The sequence below is a fragment of the Tursiops truncatus genome, chromosome 17, assembly GCF_011762595.2.
Source record: "Tursiops truncatus isolate mTurTru1 chromosome 17, mTurTru1.mat.Y, whole genome shotgun sequence".
Lineage (NCBI taxonomy): Eukaryota > Metazoa > Chordata > Mammalia > Artiodactyla > Delphinidae > Tursiops > Tursiops truncatus.
In genome coordinates this window covers 62,749,885-62,773,253 of record NC_047050.1, presented here as the reverse complement: position 1 = coordinate 62,773,253, position 23,369 = coordinate 62,749,885, and the positions used below count along the sequence as shown (strand labels likewise).

Below are 23,369 nucleotides of genomic sequence, written 5' to 3'. Positions count from 1 at the left end.
AATATAAGTAAGTAAACCACAAGACACAATGTCTAGATGAATTTCAGTCTGAGCTATTTTTGCATATGAGAAATCTCAGAATTAAAATTTGCTACTCAGCCATTCAAGATACCATTTGAAGAATTACAGATAGGCTAGTTTTAACCAATTTCAGGAACTAATACTGTATTTAAAGCTTTACATCTATAACAAATGTAACAAAAATTTAATATAACAAATTTAACATTCACATTTTAAAATCTGTGGATTTTTAAAAAAACCACTAGAAGTCTGGGCTATTGGTGTAAATGTTGTGGTTTTATTCATTTCCCTATATTATACAAAAGTTAGTAGCTTTGTCTCCAAATCCTTTTTGCTACTTATCAAAAGAAAAAAAAGAATTTTCATTAAAATTGAGCCATTGAGCTATAAAAGGAGGAGGATTATAGCAAAATGTCCTTGACCCTCTCTCAGAAACAGAACCAGGTCCCCATTTGAGGAATAGCAAATGATTCTCATTAAAGTAATGAGAATATTCTCAGTGACATGTGTCTGACTGATTTTAATTTAGTTGGCAGGACTCCTGGCAGCCAGAGACCCAGAAATAAAACACAGCTGGCAGTTCCTGCTCAAAAACAACTAACAGACTTATTTCACACTGTTTCAAGGATGCCCTACCCTAGACAGCCAGGGCACAAGGTCATATGCAAATTGCTGTGGCATTAAACATTCCTCGTTACAGCACTAGCAGGTTGCAAATACACTAGCTCCTCCTTTATCAAATTTACTCTGACTTGAACAGGGTAAGCCAACAGATTTGGTTGATTTCAGTCCCCACCCAACCCAACAAGCTAAAGTTATTTTTAACTTACAACTACTGCTAAGTATTTTTCACACCAAAAAATACCTTTTTAGAAAGAGAAACTATGAAAAAACAAAATATCATTACATTTCAGTAAGAAGTAGTCAGTCCCTCGGCCAAAGCTATAAACAAATGTCATTTTGGATTAGAAACGTATTTATCATATTTATTATACTTATCAAGTTTTTCACAGTCCTTTCTACAAACAATTTCTCTAAAGAGCCTTATGAGGTAGCAGCCGGGCTAAAATTTTGTCAGCTTTACCTTTGAAAATGTAGTCTTTGGAACAGAATAAAGCCCACTTCCATAGTTCAAGTGCAACAAATAATAACTAATAATCTGTAAACTATCATTTCATTGTACAATTTGTTCCAACAGACACATTTTCCCATATCTGGAAATTAGCTAAGTGAGCTGGGCTCCATGCCCTCAAAACTTAAAATTTGGTGCGGAAGACACAAATGGACTTAAGCAAGTTTTGCATAAAGATAAATAATAATAACTACTACTGATGTTAGCACTGTTATAGGTACCTTTATACATGTTACTTCAATCTCACAATACCTTCTGAGGTAGGTACTGTCATCATTCCCATTTCACAAATGAGGAAAAAGTAGCACAGAGAGGTTAAGTAACTTGCCCAAGGACACACAACTATTTAAGCAGGAAACTATGATTTGAACCCAGTCAATCTGGCTCCATTTGGGGTTGAAGATAGACTTCGGTACCAGCCTGGATTCCACCACATATAGTTGAGTTATCCTAGGCAAGCTATTTAACTTTTCTGAGCCTCAGTCTCCTCATCTATAAAATGGGGATAATGATACTTAGCTCACAGGCTTTTGTGAGGAGTGTTAAACAGGATTATGTTTGCAAAGTGCTTGGCACACTATCTTTAGCATGGCTAATATCTGCCATCAAGGTAACAAGCACATTAAAACATCTTTTTCTAGGATTTTGACCACCTTCTCTATTTGTCTCGCCAACTGGTAAGGCACCATTGTTGGAGAATTCAGATATGCAGGGCAGGACTGCATATCTGAACTCTCCCACCTCCCTATTCTGCTATGTCCTTAGAAATAATATGTCAATAGGTAAAGACATGGAACTAACAGCATCCCACAGTAGTTTAACATTTATTGTGTTATTTCTGGTTTATCTGTCATGTACCAAGCACCATGCTAGGCACTGTGATGACTAAACCACTAAGACACAGCCCTGACAACAAGGAGCTCACAGTCCCACAGGGGAGAAGCACATGTAAATAATCAAATACCCAGCATGTGATTTGGTCAATCTGTTGCACAAAGCTGTTCAGGAGTGGCAGAGGCTCGGTATCTGTGCAATGGAACTCATGGCCAAACTATCCTGTGCACTGCTCAAACCATCAGGCCACACTTGTCCTCCCCAGTCTGTGCCTTGTGAAATTCTCAGAGTATCCTTCTGCCCCTATATCTTGAGTCCAAAGCCATTTGTCTTTGTGGTTCTCAAATGCTCAGCCATGATAAGGATTCCAATTCCAGAGGCTTTGCAAAGTCAAGTCAACATCTAATATGAAGGTAACTGGTCTAGACATGGCCTAGCACATTCTTTATCTTGAAGGGCTCAGCATTACAAGGCTTCCTAGTTAGAAACCATGTGTTGGAAGAAGTGTCAAGTTGGATTTTTAATGGTGTGGGAAATCTAAAGCAGTCACTCATACTTCAGTAAAGGCTGAGCTAAGATATGATAGCCACATTTTTTTTTTTTGAGAAGGAAGAGAAAGCCAAAGGACTAGAGACAAACGTTGAGGCTTCCTGAGATTAGTTCTTACCCAAAAAGACAAAGACCCAAAAATTGTGATTTCCTACTTGTGCTTGAATCTTGAATCTTTCAAATTAAAACTTTCACAAACTTTTATCTACTCAACCCTTTGTAGTAGTCAGCTATTGACACAATACTTCTGTGTAATAAAAGATGACAATAATCTCAGTAGCATTCGATAATAAACATTTATTTCTTGCTAACATAACTGTAGGACAACTGGGGTGTTTGCTCCATGTGTCACATCCTAGGACCAAAGCTTGAGGAGCAGTGGCTACCCCAGGTATGCTCTTGCCAGGGTGCTGGTAGAAGTACAAGAGGACTAGCCCAATCAGACAAGCACACACAACATATCCTCTACATTCTCTGCTCACATCATATCCACTAGCATCCCATTGGCCAAAGTAAGTTACATGGCCAAGGCTAATGTTAAGAATCAGGGAAGTACCAACTTTGGACTATACTACAAAGCTACAGTAATCAAAACAGCATGGTACTGGCAAAAAAACAGACACAAAGATCAATGGAACAGAATAGAGAGCCCAGAAATAAGCCTATGCACCTATGGTCAATTAATGTACAACAAAGGAGGCAAGAATATACAATGGAGAAAAGACAGTCTCTTCAATAATATGTGGTGCTGGGAAATCTGGATAGGTACATGTGAAAGAATGAGATAAGAACATTTCCTCATGCCATATACAAAAATGAGCTCAAAATTAAAGATCTAAGACCTGAAACCATAAAACTTCTAGAAGAGAACATAGGCAGAACACTCTTTGACATAAATGGTAACAATATTTTTCGTATCTATCTCCTAAGGCAAAAGAAATAAAAGTAAAAATAAACAAATGGGACCTAATTAAACTTAAAACCTTTTTCACAGCAAAGGAAACCATCAACAAAATGAAAAGACAACCTACTGAGTGGGAGAAAATATTTGCAAATAATACAGTCGACAAGGGGTTAATATCCAAAATATATATATAAACAGTTTATACAACTCAATATCAAAAAATCAAACAACCTGATTAAAAAATGGGCAGACCTGAGTAGACATTTTTCCAAAGAAGACATACAGATGGCTAACATGAAAAGATGCTCAACATCACTAACTATTAGAGACATGTAAATCAAAATAACAATAAGATATCACTCACAACTGTCAGAATGGCTATTATCTAAAAGTCTACAAATAACAAATGTTGGTGAGGTTGTGGATGTACACTGTTAGTGGGAATGTAAACTGGTGCAGCCACTATGGAAAATAGTATGGAGGTTCCTCAAAAAAACTAAAAAATAGAGTTACCATATGATCCAGCAGTCCCACTCCTGGCAATATATCCAAAAAAACAAAAACACTAATTTGAAAAGATACATGCACCCCAATGTTCATAGCAGCACTATTTACGATAGCCAAGATATGGAAGCAACCCAAGTGTCCATCAGCAGATAAATGGATAAAGAAGATGTGATACACACACACACACACACACACAATGGAATGTTACTCAGCCATAAAAAAGAATAAAATTCTGCCATTTGCAAAAACATGGATAGACCTAGAAAGTAGTATGCTTAGTGAAATAAGTCAAAGACAAATATTTTACGTTATCACTTATATGTGTAATCTAAAAAATAAAAATGAATATACAGTATATAGCAAAACAGAAACAGACTCAGAGAACAAAATAATAGATATTAGTGGGGGGAGGGGCAAGATAGGGGTAGGGGATTAAGAGACAGAAACTACTATATACAAAATAGATATGCAACAAGCATATATTGCACAGCACAGGGAACTACAGCCATTGTTTTATAATAACTTTAAATGGAGTATAACCTATGAAAACACTGAATCATTACACTGAAACTAATATAATATTGTAAGTCAACTATACTTCAATTTTAAAAAAAGAATCAGGGAGCTACATATTACTAAGAGGCCATGGGCCATGTGAGTGCACGACACTACCAAAGAGGAAAGAACTGGTAACAATAATCCCATTTAACACACTTTCTAAACAATCCTGAAAGGTAGGCATTTATAGGCTCTACCCTTTCTTGACAGCTGAGGAAATTGTGCCTCCAGAATTTGTCATTCATGTAGGTCAGACAGACAGTATGTTGCTCTAGCAGAAATAGAATTCAAATCTTGACTTCTATAGTTTCTAGAGATGTAGTTTGCTGACATGTAACTAGCATGCATCTTTAATAATCACATCTCTTCATTATGCTGCCTTACAGCTATCAATTCTCTCCAACAAAGGCCAGACCCAACACTCTCATCTGTCAACATGATCATAGTGACTATCATTTATTTGGGACCTTCTGCAGTGTTTTTACAAGATATTTTTACTATTACTATGCTAATAAATTATTTATGGTGGAAAACCTGAATCAGAAAACTCTGGCTACTTGAAAACAGACTTTATTAAAAACACCTCCTTTCCCCTCCAACATGTACCCTCCTCCCAAGGCACACACAATTTCTTTGTCTACTCTGAGCCTTAAAGATTGCACAGAGTCGGTGGGGCAATGTTGATGGCTGCACAGGAAGGGGTGTGGAAGAATCAAGGAATCAAGTGGAAGCTAATTATTGAGCATGCAGATTTTACTCTGCTGTGACCACTCTTTGCAATCTAATTGACAAATGGAACAGACTGTAAAGCATCATAACTAGAAGTCATGAAGAACAAGAAGATACCCTGATTGTCAGCAGCTTCCCGTACGTATTCACCTACTCATTGGACAAATAGTTATCTAAGGCCTACTCTAGGCCTTGCAAGGTGCTGGAGCTGGGATACCCCCAAAACAAGACGGTTGATCTCTCCTGGAGATTACATTCTGCACAGAGTGGTAGCTTGTTACCAAAAAGCAAACAGGATAATTTCAGATTGTACTGTGGATTGTGAAGAAACTAGCCTTGTGACCCTAGTAACTGGTTTAACCCTTCTCAGGGGCTCTCGGTGCCCTCGTCTGGAAAACCATAGCTGCCACACTGGGCCCCCCTCCCGGCCCCCCGCCCCGCGGTTTCAAGGATGAGGTTAATAAACTGAGGTCTGTGAGGGCCTCGGACTCTCGGGCATCGCCTCCTCACTGTGGACTTTTACCGAACTTCCTTTAGTCCCCATCAGTCGGGAGGAGGCGCATTCTGGACCCCTCTCCCTAAACGCTCACCAAAACTAAAACAAAACTCCTGGCTTGATTATTTCCCCAGGAGACCCTAATAGCCCAGAGGATGCCGAACAGCAGGAAGGGGAAAGGGGCTTCGCAGTTCTTCGTAATAAAATCCCATTCCCCGGCGCCCTAGACCCGGGCCAGGCGCCAGCGCTGCTCGCTTAGGGTGCCCAGAGTGGGGTGGAGGGCTGTCCCTGCTCTCCACTCCCACCGCGCGGGGACCAGCTGCCGCCTGGCCTCCTTCTCCTTCCTTTGCCACCTCGGAGACAAGCCTGACAGCAGACTCTTTAACAGTTCTGGGGCAGGGTGAGGTGAGGTGCTGTCCCCCCGCCCCACTCCCGCCTCGCGGTGGGTCCCCTCCTTCTCCCAAGAGCGGGTCTAGGCAGCGAGAGAGGCCAAGGAGGCTGCGCCCTCCTACCCGGCTCCGGGCCGCGCTGTGCCGGGCCTCGGTTCCTGCAGGGGTGCTCTGGATCGCGGGGCTCGATTGTGACAGCTCGGGGTTGGAAAGGGTGCCGTCCTTTCTTCCCACCCCCCGCCCCGCAGCGATCCTGACGCCACTCGGGCCTCCCCCTCCCTGCACCTCGCCAGGCCGGGAGCTGCAGGAGGACGGGGCGCAGTTTCCCGAGTGCCCGGCCTCGCTCTCGCGGCTGCAGAAGCTGCGCCCTGGGGGCGGGGTGGGAAGGCAGAAGGGCCAGAGGCGAAGGGGCAGTGGGAGCCCCGGCCCCGCGGCGCGGCTTCAAGTTTCCACCAGCGACCGGTTGTGCAACAGCCAGAAGTGCAGGAGCCGAGGGCGCCTCGGAAAACAAGCCGAGCCTATAAACAAAGCCACGTGGCCTCTGGGCTGGGGGGGGCCGGGCTAAGAGCAGGCGCCTCTTCCGGCAACAAAGAGCCGCGGCCAGCGGCCCGGGATAAATACGGCGGCCGGGACAGCAGCGCAGCACTCCAGGGAGCCCCGCGCGCCCGGCGACCCTCCACAGCGCCCCCCGCGAGCGCAGGTACCCCGCTCCGCACCCCCGATCCCGCAGCCCTCCACTCGGGCTCCCTACAGCCGCTCCCTCACCGGCCCCGGCACCCCGAGCATCCGCCCAGGGCGGCGCGTCCCCAAGGCCGCCGGGCCAGTCCCGTCCATCAGTCCGTCGCGTCCATCCGTCGCGTCCGTTGGCAGTGCCATGCCATTCCTCGGGCAGGACTGGCGGTCCCCCGGGCAGAGCTGGGTGAAGACGGCCGATGGCTGGAAGCGCTTCCTGGATGAGAAGAGCGGCAGCTTCGTGAGCGACCTCAGCAGGTGAGGGGATCGCCACTAATTTCAGCTGCGCAGAACTGACCCTGTTGGTCTCCGGGAGCGGGTCGGGTGACTGGGACTCAGGCCGGGCTGGAACAGGGTGAGAAGGGAGCCCCTGACCAGAAGGATGGAAGTGAGTTGTCCGGGTTTCTGCAGAGGTCGCCGGAGCACGGGATTCGGGGTATTTGGTTTCTCTTATGGTTCAAGGTCAGCGTCTCCAAGTGGGCACGACTCTTTACAGAACCCCGTGTCCCTCTGAGAATCTGACGACAAACGAGGATCTAGTCCCCAAACGCTAAACCTTAAACACACAACTTCAGGGGTCCCCTGCCTTAAAGGACACCGGTGTCGCGCGGTTTGCGGGTCGGGGCGCCGGCGAGTGGGCTGCACAGCTTTCATCCTGGGGTGGCGGGGCTCCGAGCACAAGCCTGGAGACGGGATTGCACACGGGTCCCGTCGGGAGCACCTCCAGGCTCTTCCCACGCACAGGCGACCACAGAGTGGGAAGAGAGGATGAGTAACCAGGAAGGGGCCTCCAGATGGTCCCTGGGGCACCAGCGCTTGCGGGCGGACTTGCGGAGCCATGGTAAGGACTGAGAGACAGAGCTGCGGAGGAGGGAAGGGAGGCGGGGTATAGATCCTACAAGCCTTGTACTTCTGGGAGGACGGCGTCTTTGCACCTGTTTCCTCGGTGGCCCTTTCAGTCAGTTTTCTTTGTAGAGTGAGTGCGCCCCCATTTCAAGTGATGCCTATCACCTGCAGCCCACCTGGCTTGCGTGAGCCTCTGGACTCAAGTTCCACCTGAGCTCTGTCAATCTGGTGGAAATCCGAGGTCCACCGTGCCTGCTGCTCTGCTTCGTCAATAACACAGGGAAGCAGCGACTAATGAGTTAGGTGGTCTGGAGTCCCTCAGTCATGATCTCCACAGATGGCTTCCGGATCGCTGCCATTTGGCCCAGAGGGGATCAGTGCAGACCGCTTACCCTTGGGTGCCTTTATCCCGGGTCTTTGCTGAAAACCACTGCTCCACACCCCAGCCCTTAAATTGACTTCAGTGGAGGCCAGCTTCCCACTCAGATTTACCAGTGGCTGTTTGGCTGAGCCCCTGGCACTCAATTTCGCGAAAACTATCAAGGAAAACTCGTTATTGCCACATCCTGACCTCCAGAGCCCCACACCTGTTTGTGATTTGTAAAGCATCACCTTTTGTCTTCCAATGGGAAAAAAATGTTTAATCTTGGGGGTCTGCCAGGAGAGACAAGAGCACATTGACCTTTATGTTAAAGACACTTGGAAGCAGTCCCTAGGGAGTTTGGGGAGCACTGTAAAGAAATCTTATTTATGGAAAACCAGATAATTTACAGGAAAATAAAAAGACCAACTGCTGTCACTAGACTCTTTTAAGGGACTCTAGTTACCAACTAGGCCTAAATTATTCTCCCTAGACTAAAAGCTTCCTTTTATTTTAGTAGAGTAGAAACTTCCTTCCTTCCTTCCTCCTCATTCCCAAGAAATGAGGATCTAATATTTTAGTGCTTTATCTTTGTGTAACAGTTTGGATTCTTTCTAGGGAGGTGCAGTCATGATCTGCTGAGCTGTATCACAGTGGCCCACCCAGATATAAGTGTAGCATGCTCCTCAGCGGGAAACAGACCATTGGGTTCAGCAGGAGAGGTTCAAAATGCAGAGCCTCTGGTTCGCATAAACATTCACACTGCATCTGCTCCAGGAGAAAAGCGGGTATCGCTCCTATTTCCAAGTAAATAGTGGTGCCTCTCCCTCCACAGTAGGGGAGACCTGGAGAAGGTTTTACCTTACCACAAAAGTTTAACCCAGGCTGGAATCAGGTAGCTTCCCACCCCCTCTCCCCTTCTTGAACCTCCTTTCTTTCCTCCATTTTCACGCTTTCTGAGCTAGAACTGTCACCACCAGCATCATCACAAAGGGTGATCGATATAGTGCCCACCTGTGGCTCTTTGATGAGTCATCTGAGGAATCATTTGGTAGCTCCTAGCAAAGCAGCTGGCTGTTTGTTTGCAGAGTGTTTTTTCCCCAGCAATTGTAAACAATCCCTTCCCTACTTAGCATGAGAAGTCTGCCAACTTCTTAAAAGCAGTTGGCCTTCTGAGACCTGGGTTTGTAGTCTCGAATATCCCCACTGTTTTCAGTCTTGGTGATGTTTCGCTGTGATGTCAGGTTTGGGCTGAGTGCCTGCCTACTCAGGTGAAGTTGAATGCCTCCCCTGTTAGGAGCAAACAAGGCAGGCCCTTTTGTTTGTTTTTTTTTTGTTTTTCGTTTTTTTCGGTACGCGGGCCTCTCACTGTTGTGGCCTCTCCCGTTGCGGAGCACAGGCTCCGGATGTGCAGGCTCAGCGGCCATGGCTCGCGGGCCCAGCCGCTCCGCGGCATGTGGGATCTTCCCGGACCGAGGCACGAACCCGTGTCCCCTGCATCAGCAGGCAGACACTCAACCACTGCGCCACCAGGGAAGACCAAGGCAGGCCCTTTTGAAAGGGAGGGAGCGGGTGGATGTAAAACTGAGGCCTGCAGGGGCCTCATGCACTTACTCTGATTCCACCTACCATTCTGTGAGCTGCCTGAACAGGAGAGAGGGATGAGGGTACACTTGGTGTATTGCAGCCTGGGGACAGTGTTTTTGTGTTGACCACAGTTTGTCTGCCTAGCGCACCTTCTCTGGACTCTGCTGGCCATTCTCTCTGTGGTCCAGGGCCCTGTCCTCCTCCAGCAGCAGAATGTTACAAAACCCCATCACAGCTAAGTGCCCTGAACTGAGATCATGGGAGGATTTCAGATAAGCTTCAAGCAGGGCCCCTTGTGAAAAAGTTGAAGCTACATAAGCTGGAAGAGGAACGGCAAGTGTTACATTTGAGGAAAGAGTTCGGCATGAATTGGAGTGATCCAAGAATGCTTCAAGGAAGTGATGGCTGAGCCACCTCGTGTGCAGTCTTCCTCACCAACGACCCCCAACCCCGCCCCAGCCCACCTCCAGGATGAGTAATCTAAGCTCCCTGAGCCTGGGCCACTCTTCTGCAAGCCTGCAGTTCAAAACTCCAACGTTGCTTTCCAGTACAGCTAAGACTGAACCGGAAGCAGGAAGTTTACTTCAGTGCCCTGGATGAGTTAGTGAATAAGCAAATAAAAATAATAGTTAAGCTTTTATGAGTGCTTACTGTGTGCAAGGCACCGTTCTAAGAGCTACATACACTAGGCTGTTTGTTTTGCCAGAACAACCCGGTTACTAGCCATGTGAGCTGGACAAATTGGGTATGTATTGGAGCAAATTAGCATAGAAACTCATTGGCCTTAATCTACAAGTAAGCCCTTTGGGGTAGGCCACAGCTTTCTTAAATGGCCTGTTATTACAAATGAAATGAGAAATAGGGCTTTTTTTTTTTTTCCTTCCCTCCCTTTATCTCTGCTGCCAAATGGGCCTATTTTGAAATCTTTCACTTTTTCTAAAGTTGTCTTTAAGTATCTTTGTATGTGTGTGATGAAAGTACAGGGCTGGACGAGGTCTTTTTTCTTATTCTAGGCCTGTGCCTATAAAAATCAAGATTAGTAAGATCTGACTATAATATAGCGACTTTCTGGTTATTATTGAATTTAATGAAGAAAGCACCCTCTTTAAATGGTTTTGCTTATTTGGAAAAAAAAAAATGTTGTGGTTCCTAAATGGTGGTGGCTTTTCTTGTTCAAAATTTCAGTTGTAATTTTCCATTGGCTTTGCATTTCCTTGAAATGGGCATAACTGAACTCTCAAAATAGCCTCTAACTGAAATATATTATTGCTTAAAAGAAAACATATAAGCAGGCAACACAAATAAACCCCATAGCCCTTCCTTCCAGGCCCTACCTCTGAAGTCCAAAACCTATTGTCTAAGTGAAAAGTGCAGGGTTTCTCTTTGGTTAAAGCTTTTCTACATTCTCCAGTGGGAGAGCATCATCAATTATGTCAAATTCTTCTTAAACTAGCTTTGGAAATGAGTCACTTGGGCTTAAAGCAGGTTATTGTTGTTTCTGTGAAGAAAGCAAGTGCTCAAATTCCTTTGAGGAATGTTTTCAATTAGAAAAGAATAAGATGAAATATAAATATTTAACATTGCTAAGGAATGGTCACAATCTATGGCCCAGGCTCCGAAAATGTTCTGCTAAACCTTAAATGTGTGATTGAGAATAAGGCAGCTTCATTTTATGGTTCTCTCTATGTGGAACTCAGGCTGTAGGCTTTTGTTCATGGTGTATGTGCGAGTTTCCTTTAAAAATAAGGCTTCGTGTGGTATTTTTACACAAAATGGCCTAACTTTGTTTTCTAAAGCTGTTCTCAGCTTTGGTACGTCATGGACCAATCAAGTGACTTTCCATCTTTCTCCCTTCTCCTCAGCATTGATTGAAATTTCTTAAACTAGCTCTAAGGGCTCAGAGTTCTACTCTCCCTTTCTTCTGCCCCTTTTCCTGCTGACCTTGGTGCAAGTCAACTGACTGGTCGGTGGTTTTCTGCCTCTATAGCTGTGCAAGCAGACAGACACACACTCACGTGTGACACAAAGCTGGACCCAAAACATTCACCCTGGGCTCACTTAAGAAAGTGCCTCTAAGAGAGCGCATTTCCACAGTAATCGCTCTGAAACCTAAAAATATCCTGTTTCCCTCAATGAAAAAGAGAAGGCTAATGATATTAGGAAACTCAGTAAATGGTATTAAGCATGGCCTTCTGAGGGAAGATTAACAAATGACTGATTATCTATCAAGCCTATCCCTATGGGTCCAGAAACACTGAGTATATTGTTGGTAATGTCACGTGTAAGCATGTTAGTAAGATACTTATTGTACTTATTGAAGTGCTACTGGAGAGACCATTGTAGCAACAGGATACTGGAAATTGTTTCAACCCCTCTTTTCTCTTTTACATAATATCCATACAATGGAGAAGTGCAGGTGTACCTCATCTTATCCAACAGATGTAGGTCCAAAAAAGATATAAATTAAATCATATTTTAAGTTCAGCAGAAGAACTCAGAAAATTAAAGGCCTCTAATATATGGCTGATGTAAGGGGAAACAAACCCTAATTGATGTTTTACTGGTTGGCATTATAAATCCTGCCTGGCGCATGCATGCCCCACGGGAGTTGGGGGGATCGGGGAACCTGTCTTCTCGTTGTACCTCAGTATTTCTCCTGCATTGCTTCTGTGGAAGCTCTTCAGAGACTTACTCTGAAATCCCATTGCATAATAGAATAGAACTCAGTCAGCCCCCCAAATGACAGCTCAGCTCAGTTTACTGAAGGAAATATGCCCCTGACCCAAGTTGAATCTACACATCTTTAGTGACCTGTGAATTGGCCAGTTCTGTCTTTTCAGCTCTTATAAATGTATGAGTTGTAAATACAGCTTGTTTCATTTAGGACTCAAGGTCTTCACCTCACAGCATGATGCCTACTGTTAGTCAAGGAATTATATAAAACCTAAACAACTAGTACTATACACTGAACATCTCCTAGAGATGCAGTCTGTAAGTCAGATTTTTGTAAATGTTTTAAAGACACAAGGGGAGCATGCTAGTTAAAAGCAGCTTGGGTTCACTTTAAATAGGTGAATTGTATGGTATGTGAATTATATCTCCATAAAGCGGTTTTTTTTAAAAAGCAGCTTGGGGTGGATGTTTTTGCAAAATGAAAGTATTGTGTATTATAGTGATACCAGTAACAATTCCTCTCCCTCCCTCCCTCCCCATCCATTCATCATTTTTGCTTAAAATAATGTTGTTGTACCCTGCATGGCTCCTAAAGAGTGCAGGGCTGTGTGTCAAATACAATGGCAGACACTGTTGGGAATTCAAAAGAAGCAGAAGCCCCCGTCCCTGCCTTCCACAGAGATGTGACACTATTTCATCCCCCAAGAGGGAAGACTGGGCCCGTACAGACTTCTTTTGAGTGATTATTTTATTGTTTGGTTTGAGGAGCATGTATGTTTGTGTTTTATAACACAGTAAGCTATTTATAGAAAGAGCTCATGTTAAAGTCTAGCTGTTACAGCTCATCCCCTCTTGTCTGTTATTCCTAGTTACTGCAGCAAGGAAGTATACAATAAGGAGAATCTTTTCAACAGCCTGAACTATGATGTTGCAGCCAAGAAGAGAAAGAAGGACATGCTGAATAGCAAAACCAAAACTCAATGTAAGCCGTTTGTTGTGAACTTGAGAAGAAAGCTGAAGATCATTATGATTGGGTTTTGGCAGGGGAACAAATCACACCTCACATGTTTGGCATCCGCTTTCATGTTGACTGTGTCATTCACAGAGGTTACCCGGATCTTTGCACTCAGAAACCTGGCTGTGCATTTTATGAGTGAGATTAATGTATTCTTTACAGTCGTGTTTATAAGTCAGTTGCTAGTTGGGGTGTTTTTTCCCTGCTTGTCACTTACATTTGACATAGTTAAGTTTAGTTATTATTCAGTGGTATGGTCAGCTGAACCAGTTCCAGTGTGTGCTTTTGTTTAGAACTGTGTTTTGAGGCTTCGAACATAGATTTCTTTCTCCCTCTTCCCTTGTATAAATACTAGTAACATTTCTAGATGCTGGATGTAAGTATGAACAGAGAGTATAAAGTTCTATTAATAAGCATGAATTACAGATCTTTAGTTTATTCCATCTGTACTGCATGGCTTCTTCATATTATCTGTTTTATTTCTACTTTTTATGGCCTTGTTTAACTTGTAAGCTTGGCATTTAACACAAACTCGTACTTGGGTATTAGATTTTTTTCTTTAATTTGGAGCTCTGGTATACTCAATCTGAGTATCAAAGACTTGAAGTGCTTCCGACAAAGTAAATTACGACTCCAGTATTTATACACTGCAGAAGTTAGGCATTTGCCTCCCCTTAGATTGTCAGTAGTCCTTTTTTGTCGAAACTTTTTTACACTTTGGATTAAATGAAAACGAAACAAGTTTAAAATCTTGGGCATGTTATAAATTTTAAAGCTGTGGGGTTTTGGGTTGTTTTTATTTTGTCTTTGTAGATTTCCACCAAGAAAAATGGATCTATGTTCACAAAGGAAGTACTAAAGAGGTGAGCACCCATCTGTTTGCTAAGGAGTATGCTTAGCTTTATGCCTCCCCTGACAGGGTAGGGGCGAGACTGGGAAACTACTTCACATCATGACTGTCTTCTTGGATGTGGGTGGTGGAGGTCTGCAGCCCACTACCTAGCCAGCCATCAGAGTTTGGGGCTACAGAGAGAGATGCAAAAGTCACTAGGTGGGCTCCCCAGTCATTCAGTGGGATGATGTATGTAGCAATGCTTTATAAAGATTAATATTCCCACATCTCAAACACACTATTATAAAGCTTTAGCCTTTCCCTCAGGGCAGTGCCTCCCTTTTGTTCTAAGGTCTCTTTTAGACTTCAACTCAATTCATTTTAGCCCTGGAAGGGTTAATCACTAAATACGGGAGAAGTTTTCGTGCGCACCCAGTGTGAGGCTGCACGAGCTAGATGCAGAAGAGAACAAGACACTGTAATATCTAAATTTGCATGGCACTTTGTAAAACCCTTTTATGTACATTTTCCCGCTGCACAGGCATTTGCTCAGATAACTAGGATACAGGCAGTATGACAGATTGATAGAATTTCTATTGCTGTCAGGGACCTTGGAGAACATCTAGTTCGCTCTGTGACTTGAGGCCCTGAGAGGGCCAGGGATACACCCGAGGCCACCCAGGTACTAGAAGCAGAGCTGGGACTGTGAGTCAGGGCTCTCTACACCCAGTGCCTTGTGTGTTCACAGAGAAAAGACCAAAACTTCTTTGGCTTCTTCATGAAGCCTTAAAAACGTTTCTGATGATCACAGAGAGAAAAGTACCAGAGATGTGGCAGACAGAGTTGACACACATGGGGCTAATTCTTCCCCCAGGAGTATGTTACAGTGACCAACACACATCACATACCCAGCTCCCAACCTTTCCTTGACAGGCAAGTACAAGTGCGTGCAGAGAACAAGGGCCCAAATGGTACATGTCACGACTTTAGTCACTGACTAAAGCAGCTGCCGGCTGTACTACCCATCTTTGTGGCTCATGGTGGGGCAGGGCACCAGGGGCCCAGGGGCCCAGAAAGGGCTGATCATGGCACAGGAAAGCAGCAGATGGCCATAGGTTACCTAACACAGCCACCAAGCTTGTCAGCAGAGTCCAGGCAGATTTTTCTGGAAAATGACCTCTGCACCCCCTGCTTTCACATTCAGCGCCATGGATATTGCACGTTGGGGGAAGCCTTCAACAGGCTGGACTTCTCGACTGCCATTCTGGATTCCAGAAGATTTAACTACGTCGTACGGGTGAGTCTCTGTAGCTTACCCAGACTCCCAAGCTGAATTGTCTTTTCGGGTTGTCTTGAAGTAGTTCCCCCACACCAACCAAAAAAAACACAAACAAACAACTTTTTAGGACCCTGGGGATTTTAAGGAAAGCAGAAAATGGATTCCTCAACTCCCCCCTCCCCCGATGTACTTCAGGTTCCTATACGGATACTGAGATCCACGTAGGATGGAGCCATCCATATGGATGTCCCTGAGATTGGCCCCCTCAGACAGGGGCCGCCGTAATACCTCACGTGAGCCACAGTGCAGGCAGCAGGCTCTAGCAGTAAGATCAGCAACAGAGAATTCAGCAGAAGCAAGTTGTAAAGCACCTTGGCTTGTTTTAAAAACTTTGTGCACCTATGATTGTTCTCATTGTCCTTCCTGCCCGGCTTTAGCTGACTCTAGGTGACCCTAAGGCATTCTTGGTTTAAGCCTCAAAACTGGGTGAGTTCAAAGCACCCCAGAACTTCTTCCTCCAGACTCCCTTCCCCCACCCCCATGTAGTAACAATATTCAGTCCCAGGTTCACTTAAAGCCTGAAACTACCTGTTTGGCTCAGTTGCTTCCCATTTTAAACCCTATGTTGGAAAAAAATAATTTTTTAATGAGCTTTAGCAAAATATTAATGATGAAGGTAGTAAAGCAAGGAAGTCTAACCATGACCTTCAAGTCACTGATTCTTTTTAGTTGGTTGGTGGTTGTTTTTCCCCCTAAGCTCCCTTGTATGTTTTTGTCAGTGGTTCCACCTGGGCGGGTAGCAGCTGTTTGGGTTTTAGGATCAGAAGTAGGAGGGAATTTACCCGCTGTGGGTGTTAGTTGGTTGGGTTTTTATTTTCTTTTCCCTGGGTTGTGCTTCTCAGTGCCGTGTCATTGAGTCAGATGATTGCAGAGGCTCAGCCAGAGCGATGACATTCAAGCCCCCTTGAGGCCTGGATCATTCACCTGTCATCTGGGCAGATGCAGGGCTGGCCGTCCCAACTGACCTGATAAAAAAACCCAGGCCTCTTGTAGGTTAGAAGCTCTGAGCTGAGCCCATGACCAGACCTGTCTAGTCTTCAGCTGAGCCCTTATTCCAGTCCAAAAGGGATGAAAATAAGAGACCTTCTTGATGAAATGTTCATGTCATTTCATCAAGACTCTGCCGCTTCTGGGAGGTCACTGTGGCCGGCAACCCAGTGCAGGCTGGTTGGAGTCAAGCCCGGGAAGATCTGGAAACTTGTTGCTAAGACTATGAATAGTTTCCATCCTCTAGGTGTTAGAGGAAGACACCCAGATCTGATGTCTTGATTCCAAACTGATCAGCATTTGGTCAGTTTTAAGACGGTTCTCCTTCCTACTTGTTCTCCTTCTCACAAGAAATAAAGCAAAGGAACAAGGATTCAAATAGTGATATTCTGTTTCATGCAATTATGTGCACTGACACCTTTTAGCCTTCCATTAACCCTGTAAAGTGTAGGTACTTTTATCATCGCTGTTTATATAAACAGAGGTACAGTGAGGTAAAAATGACCTGTCCAAGGTCACGAAGCTACAGAAGGGAAGAAATCCAGATCTGAAACCTGGGCAGTCTAAAGTCCACACTCTTTAGCCGCTGCAATGAGTTCCATATAAGCAGAGGATTGAAAGTAAAATGGCCTGAGGTCAGATCCCAGCTCCACGGCTTTCACACTGTTTCAGCCTCTCCAACACTCATGTTCCCGGGTGTAAGAAGGACTTAGAATAACCTCACTTCACAGGGTATCTGTGAAACTCAGTAACATATATGGAAATACTCTGCAGACCAGAATATGTTATTCAAAGTTAGCTACTAATACTTATTATTACCTACTTATCAAAATTATTGTTTATTCTCCCTGAAAAGTCTTTTCAATTTGGTTGATAAGAAATGTTTTTCTACTTAGAAAAAAGAAAAATTACCTGGGGAATCATGCCCTTTGCCCTTGATTAAAACTCAGCATAGAGGACTTGTGTCTGTCAGTATCTGATTGTAAAATACATCCTGAGCACATTCTCCTAACCTTTAAGAAACTACTGAATGCTTTCAGTTACTAGGTTCAGAAAGAGGGGGGAATATTTCCATTTTGGAAAGAACAATCTTTTTTTCCCCTTCACTGTTAAGGGTCCTCTGTAATTTGAGAAATGCCATTTTTATAAAGAGCTTAAAACATTTTAATGATAGGCACCATGTTTTGAGGGTTTTCTTCTAAGGAACTTAAGACACTTCTCAAATATTCTTCTTATCCTTAAACCAACTTTGCAAAGTAGCTTGCCAGTATGTTATCCTCATCTTACTACTGCAGCTTAATGGTTTTTTAATACTACAATGATTCCTCAGTCCCAGTAAGAAACCGAACCAACTTTGAAGCCTTAAAATCTGTTTAACCTCTTTAAAGACAAAGTACATTTTTTAAAAAGGTGTCATGTTCATGCTAGCTGTCAATGTTAATAAAAGAGACATGCAGAGGGAATAAAAGGGATAGCCAACACTCCTATCTCAATGTTATGATGTTTTATCAGCATGAAAATTTTGTGGAACTTTTGGAATCAAAATTTGAATATAAATAGGAGAGGTTTTTATACAGCATTTGTACCTTTTTTTAATTGGCTTCAGGCTACACTCATTGCCTCTACCTGCTTCTCTACACACTTCCAATGGCTTAAACATAGTTTTAACTGGGTTTTAAAGATGATTTTAAATCTTTAAAAGCAGTAGCTTATAAAAGGCCATTTTTAAAAAATGGGTTTACACCATGCCTCAAGACCACATTTTGGAAAGTCCCCTGGGGAGCCAGCGAGGATTCCAGGGGCTAGGCCAGTGGTGGGGTTAGAACCGTAACCACAAGAAAGCAAGTACTGACTAACCCACCCAGGGCACAGAGAGGCCAGCGGAGAGAGTGGATCTCCAGTAAACACATCAGAATCACATCTGCACATTAGAATCACCTGTGAAGCTTGCTCCTCTAAGGAAGCCCACCTCTAGAGCACTCGAGTTCATCAGTTGAAGGTGGTGCCCAGGCACTGCTACTTAAATTTATCCACCAGGTGATCCCAGTGTGTTTTCAAGTTTGTAAACCAGCTCAGAAACTACTTGGGAGCCCAAATGTTATATTTTGCATAATGAGTTTTTAAACAAGACACTCCGAGGCACAAGTGCAAGAGAGGGCTTTAACACTTTAATGCCAGAATGCTCTTTGATCTGGTCCTCCCAGCTCTCTCTATGGGATGAGAATGTGGCCAAGTACATGGTAACTGTAGATGCTGTCTTCAGACCAGGAAGAACCTTGAATAGCGGTTTCCTGACCTGAATGAAGTGACCCCTGTGTGCATCAGATCAGGAAGGACAAACAGAAGTTTGCAACCTCACCCTCTCTGTCCCTCTGCAGCAGAGAAGAACATCCACAAGCTAAACCAGTAGTGCATATTTTTATTTTTTTCTGCATTACCACCCTAAGTCCATTTGAATGTTTCCAGCAAGTTACTGCATTCCTACCGCCCCTAAAAGTCTTTTCCAAAAACATGTTTTAGTTTAAGTTGACTGGTGGTTTGGCAAATGAAAGGCTGAAATATGGCACGATGACTCAAATTCAAACCCAATGCCTTAAATTAAGGGCGTGCTGTTGCCAAGCCCCTGGTGGGTTGTGATGTGTATGGGCAGCCTGGCCCCTTCACCAGGTCCCTCTGCTGCAGTGACCTTGGATTAATTTGGTGCTGCACAGCCTTCCTCTGATGGAAGGCGGCCCCTGCCACCTCGGTCTTAAAACTGGTGGGTATCTTTTTCCATTGAGACAAAGAAGCTGGCGGGGAGGGAAGGCAGCCAGCCATTCCAATGGCAACAAAATCAAAAGAACAGGGCGCAAGCCCATTTGAAAGTGATTGGCAGAAATGGTTGGGAATTGTGAGAATTCACTGTGGGGTATTAACAGTGAGGGCCCTGAGCAGGTCCCTAAAATGAATGCTGATTAGGCTGCTAATGATTTTACCGAAGAAACGCTGCAGCTCTTGGAATTCCGAGCCTTCTCAGTCACACTAAGCCTTTAGGCAAGCAGGAGATCCTGCAATTTCTGGGTGCCCACAGAAGTGGGGGACACTCAAAGACCTTGAGAGTATGACCACAGGATTGGGGGAGTGCATGCAGAAGTAGGGGGTACCCAAAAAAACGGAGGAAGCCTGAGAGACCAGAATAGTGGTATTTTCGACCATGGACACCTGACAGTACATTAATAATTTAAGCATGTATTCTCAATTTATGTATATTCATAAATTCATTTGTAAATCATATACCTATAAAAGGTGCTAATAATGGTACCTACCCCATCGTGTTGCTATAGAATTAAACTGAGCTTAAACACGTGAAATGCTTTTAGACAGTGCCTGGTATATGGTGAGCGTCAGTTGTTGCTGTAACTATTGTCATCTTTAGCGTCCTAATTACAGGAATTAGAAAATATATGAAAATAGAAACTAAAGATGAAATAAAACATAGAGATTGATTATTTTACGACTTTTCTACCTGATTTTCTTTCCCATCTGACTTTGGAGACCAGAAGATCAAAAATGTGCCCATGTTGTGTAAATTTTTTTCTTGAGGATTCAGAATTTAAATATATCCCACCATGAGCCCAGAAATATATTTTATACTAAAATTCTAGCTAGTTTCTAGGCTCAGTCAGGTGCTTATTATACAGGGGATAGGCTAAATTGGATAGGTGAGCTGCGTGTTAATTGCCAATTCAGCAGACTTTTTTCCCATCCAAGGAGGGATGTTCCTGAGAGCATGTGACATTGCTCTAAGTTGCTCTGGTTGAGGGTGAGACAGAGGTTTAAGTATCTGTGAGCTAGGATCCGAAGGCCCCTCGAGTCTTCTAAAAGAAGGGCTTTCCAAAGGCAAGGAGGTGACAACATCCTCTGCTAGGTCCCCATACATCAATATTGCTTCAGGTGAGTGTTTTCAAATCCCTAAGCAGGTGTTTTCTATATTAAGTCCATACCATATACCTAGTGTTGCCACAGTCACTTGAGAATCAACTAAGACCTGGCCTCTGCTGGTCAGGAGTTTCTGGGCTACTCTGGGAGACAAGGTACAAGGTACTGCAGTAGCAAATTGGGTTTGGTCCTGTCTAGGAGAACGGAAGAAGCAGCACTGGAGGCAGCTTCTTGGAAGAGGTAGAACCTGAGATTCTCCTTCCTTGAAGGATGGCCAGTATTTGGCCAGGTGGAGAGGCAGGTAGAAGGCTTTGCAGGGACAAATGGCATGAGCAGAAACCTGCAGCTAGAGAGAACAGAAGTGGAGGGGAGTGATGGCGGGCCAGGGGCCAAGGGCAATGTGACATCCAACCTTGTAGAAGCGTAGGGTGGGGGTAAGGAGGCTACAGCAGACAGGGAGCCCAATTTAAGCAGCCTCATTGAGGCAGACAGACCTGCTCAGATCAATGCGGCAGGGAATAGGGCATCATTCTAAGTTCAGAATTTTCTGGGATGGATGGAAGACAGAGAGGCAAGTGGTTCTCGGCTAAGAATACAATTAATTTGTGTAAACTTGGCCCTCAGTTAGAGGGATGTTTCACTTGCAAATAATATTTACCCAATCTTGACATGCCTGGAGATTATTAATGTAGCAGAAATGTTCCTTCTTCCAACCTGTCAGTGTTCAGGCTCAAAGTCAGGACAAAACTTTCCAGGTTTTAATCTGTGTTATCCATTGAGTAAATAAGGGTCTTGGAAGTACCTGGCACTCAATGCAGGCAGAAGCACTGCCTGATGTAACCAAAGGTTTATTGCAAAGGACATAATTTTCCTATGGGCACAGCTGGCGTACTGAGCATGTGAGAAATGGCAGGGGCTTCTTGAAGTTTTTTCCTACCTTTACTAATCCTATGGCTTGTTTTCTAATCAGACATATACCTTAAACTGCAGAGCTCACTGTCAGAGGAGATAGAAGAATTAGGGATAAGTTACATTCTTAACAATATTCTATGCAAGATAGAGTATGCTTGTGCAACAGCTGCATGGGTAACCTTGAACTAACAGGGAGAGTAGCTGCTGTTTTTGTTGATGCTTTTGAAGCCCCAGTTGCTTAGTGTCCCTTTAAATCCCTTTAAATATGTGTGTGTATGTGTGTATATATATCTACATATATAGATAGATATAAATATATGTATTTGTTAAGTGCCTGCCGTGTGCCAGGTTGCGGTAGAGTGGTAAACAAGATAACCCCTTCTGTCTTGAGGTTTCTATCCCAATTAGACAGTCAGCAAGCAAGTAAACAAGATCATTTCAGACATGTATAAATGAAACAGTGAAGAACACTGAAACCATAGTAAGATCTAGGATGGTCCGCAAAGGGCTCTCTGAGCTCTGAACAGGTGGCACTTGAACTGAGACCTGAGGGGTGGGATGGAGCTGGCATGTGAAGACGTGGCAGGACCAAGGCTGGGAGGTGGGAATGAGCTGAGCCTGTTCAGGGAACCAAAGGCGGGCGGTGTGGACAGAGCAGAGCGAGCTAGGGAGGCACTGGGCAAAATGAAGCTGGACCAGGGGCGAAGACCAGGTCAGGGAGGACCTTGCCAGTTATGGGCAAAGGGAAGCCATTTGAGGGTTTCAAGCAGAGAAGTGACGTGAGCTAATTTATTTTTAAAAGTCTGAATGCTATGATGAACCGAAGGGAAGAGATGACACGAAACGTGCATTTTCTGCGGGCAGAGTGAGATAAGAGGGCAATCTCCTCTCCCCATTCATCTTCCATGCACCACTTCAAGCTGAGGTTGATATCCCTCCGAGACTGACTATAGGATATTGCTTGCAACGAGACTTTTCTTCTACTCAGCATGTCTAAGACTAGCACAAGCCAAAGCTGAAGGGCAGGATGTGGTTTCAGCAGGCAGCAACCACCAGCCCTTCCTCCCGTGGCCCAGAACCGGTCCTGTTACTGCACAGCTAGTCACTGTGGATTGGGTCGTGCTGGATCCCCAGGCGGCCCCCACGGTAATGATAGCCTGTAATTCAGGAGGAGCTGAGAACCCTCTTCTCCAACCCCTAGCCCAGTCCCCCACCCCGCCTCTCCTTAAACACAGCCACAAATTACTGGCACCTGGGCTAAAATTTGCCCAGCAGAAAACAAACAGCCATTTTCAAACAATCCGTTTTCCTCTGCTTTTTCTCGTGTGGCTAGAGGCAAAGAATCCAACTGGCTAAGTCATCTTGGTAAATAAATTGCTAGATACAGCCCTACTCCCCCTAGGCACACAGCTCTCTTGACACAGAATTAAAATTAATAAATTCTGTCTTCTTTACCACTAGTTCCACACAGTACTGGTTCTGGGTCCGTAGAGTTATCGTGATGTGGAAAGTAGACCTAAATGATTTACCCAAAGCAACTGCCTCATCCTAAATGCGTTATTAACCCTTTCTGGGTATTATTGCTCCCTTAATGTGAAAAGCTGATTACCGGTCCCAGTGTAACACTGATATAAGATTTCCAGACTCTTTCCTAGAACATAACACTACATGGTATTGCCACTATTTTTAAAGTTTCGACCTAGATGCAAATTTGATTGGCCTTGACAAACTGAAGTCCTTAAACTATCAAAATACATGTTCTCCGTTAGACATTTCTGTGTCCAAGTCCTGGCTCCACCACTTGCTACTGCTATATGTCTTCAGGTGAGTTGCTTAACTTCTCTGGGCCACAAAATCCTCTTTTGACTAGTGGAGAGAACCCACTTCAGTGGGTTGCCTCTGAAGATTAAACAAGATGACACATGTAAACTGCGTAGCATGTAGTAAACACCCATTATTGCTAGCAAAATAAGACTTCATGGTAGATGCAACTATGTAAGCCACAGAATGTATCAACATTAACTTTTATCAACAGACAGGGAGCTACT

General features: G+C 44.2%; 2 protein-coding genes across 4 annotated transcripts in view; one reads left to right on the top strand and one right to left on the bottom strand.

The window, feature by feature from the left end:
• Window positions 1-23,369, bottom strand: part of NTAQ1 (N-terminal glutamine amidase 1) — a 209,103-nt gene that overhangs the window by 108,443 nt on the left and 77,291 nt on the right. The gene's annotated exons all lie outside the window — the stretch shown is intronic.
• FBXO32 (F-box protein 32) overlaps window positions 6,162-23,369 on the top strand; it is a 34,474-nt gene continuing 17,266 nt past the window's right edge. Inside the window, exons 1-4 of one of the 2 annotated variants that reach the window (XM_073794718.1) lie at window positions 6,162-7,109; window positions 13,188-13,300; window positions 14,147-14,196; window positions 15,370-15,462. In XM_073794718.1, coding sequence (XP_073650819.1) covers window positions 6,994-7,109; window positions 13,188-13,300; window positions 14,147-14,196; window positions 15,370-15,462 — 372 coding nt within the window. In that variant the 5' untranslated portion in view covers window positions 6,162-6,993. The remainder of the gene's footprint in view (window positions 7,110-13,187; window positions 13,301-14,146; window positions 14,197-15,369; window positions 15,463-23,369) is intronic. The other variant, XM_004321334.4, reaches the window with a different exon arrangement.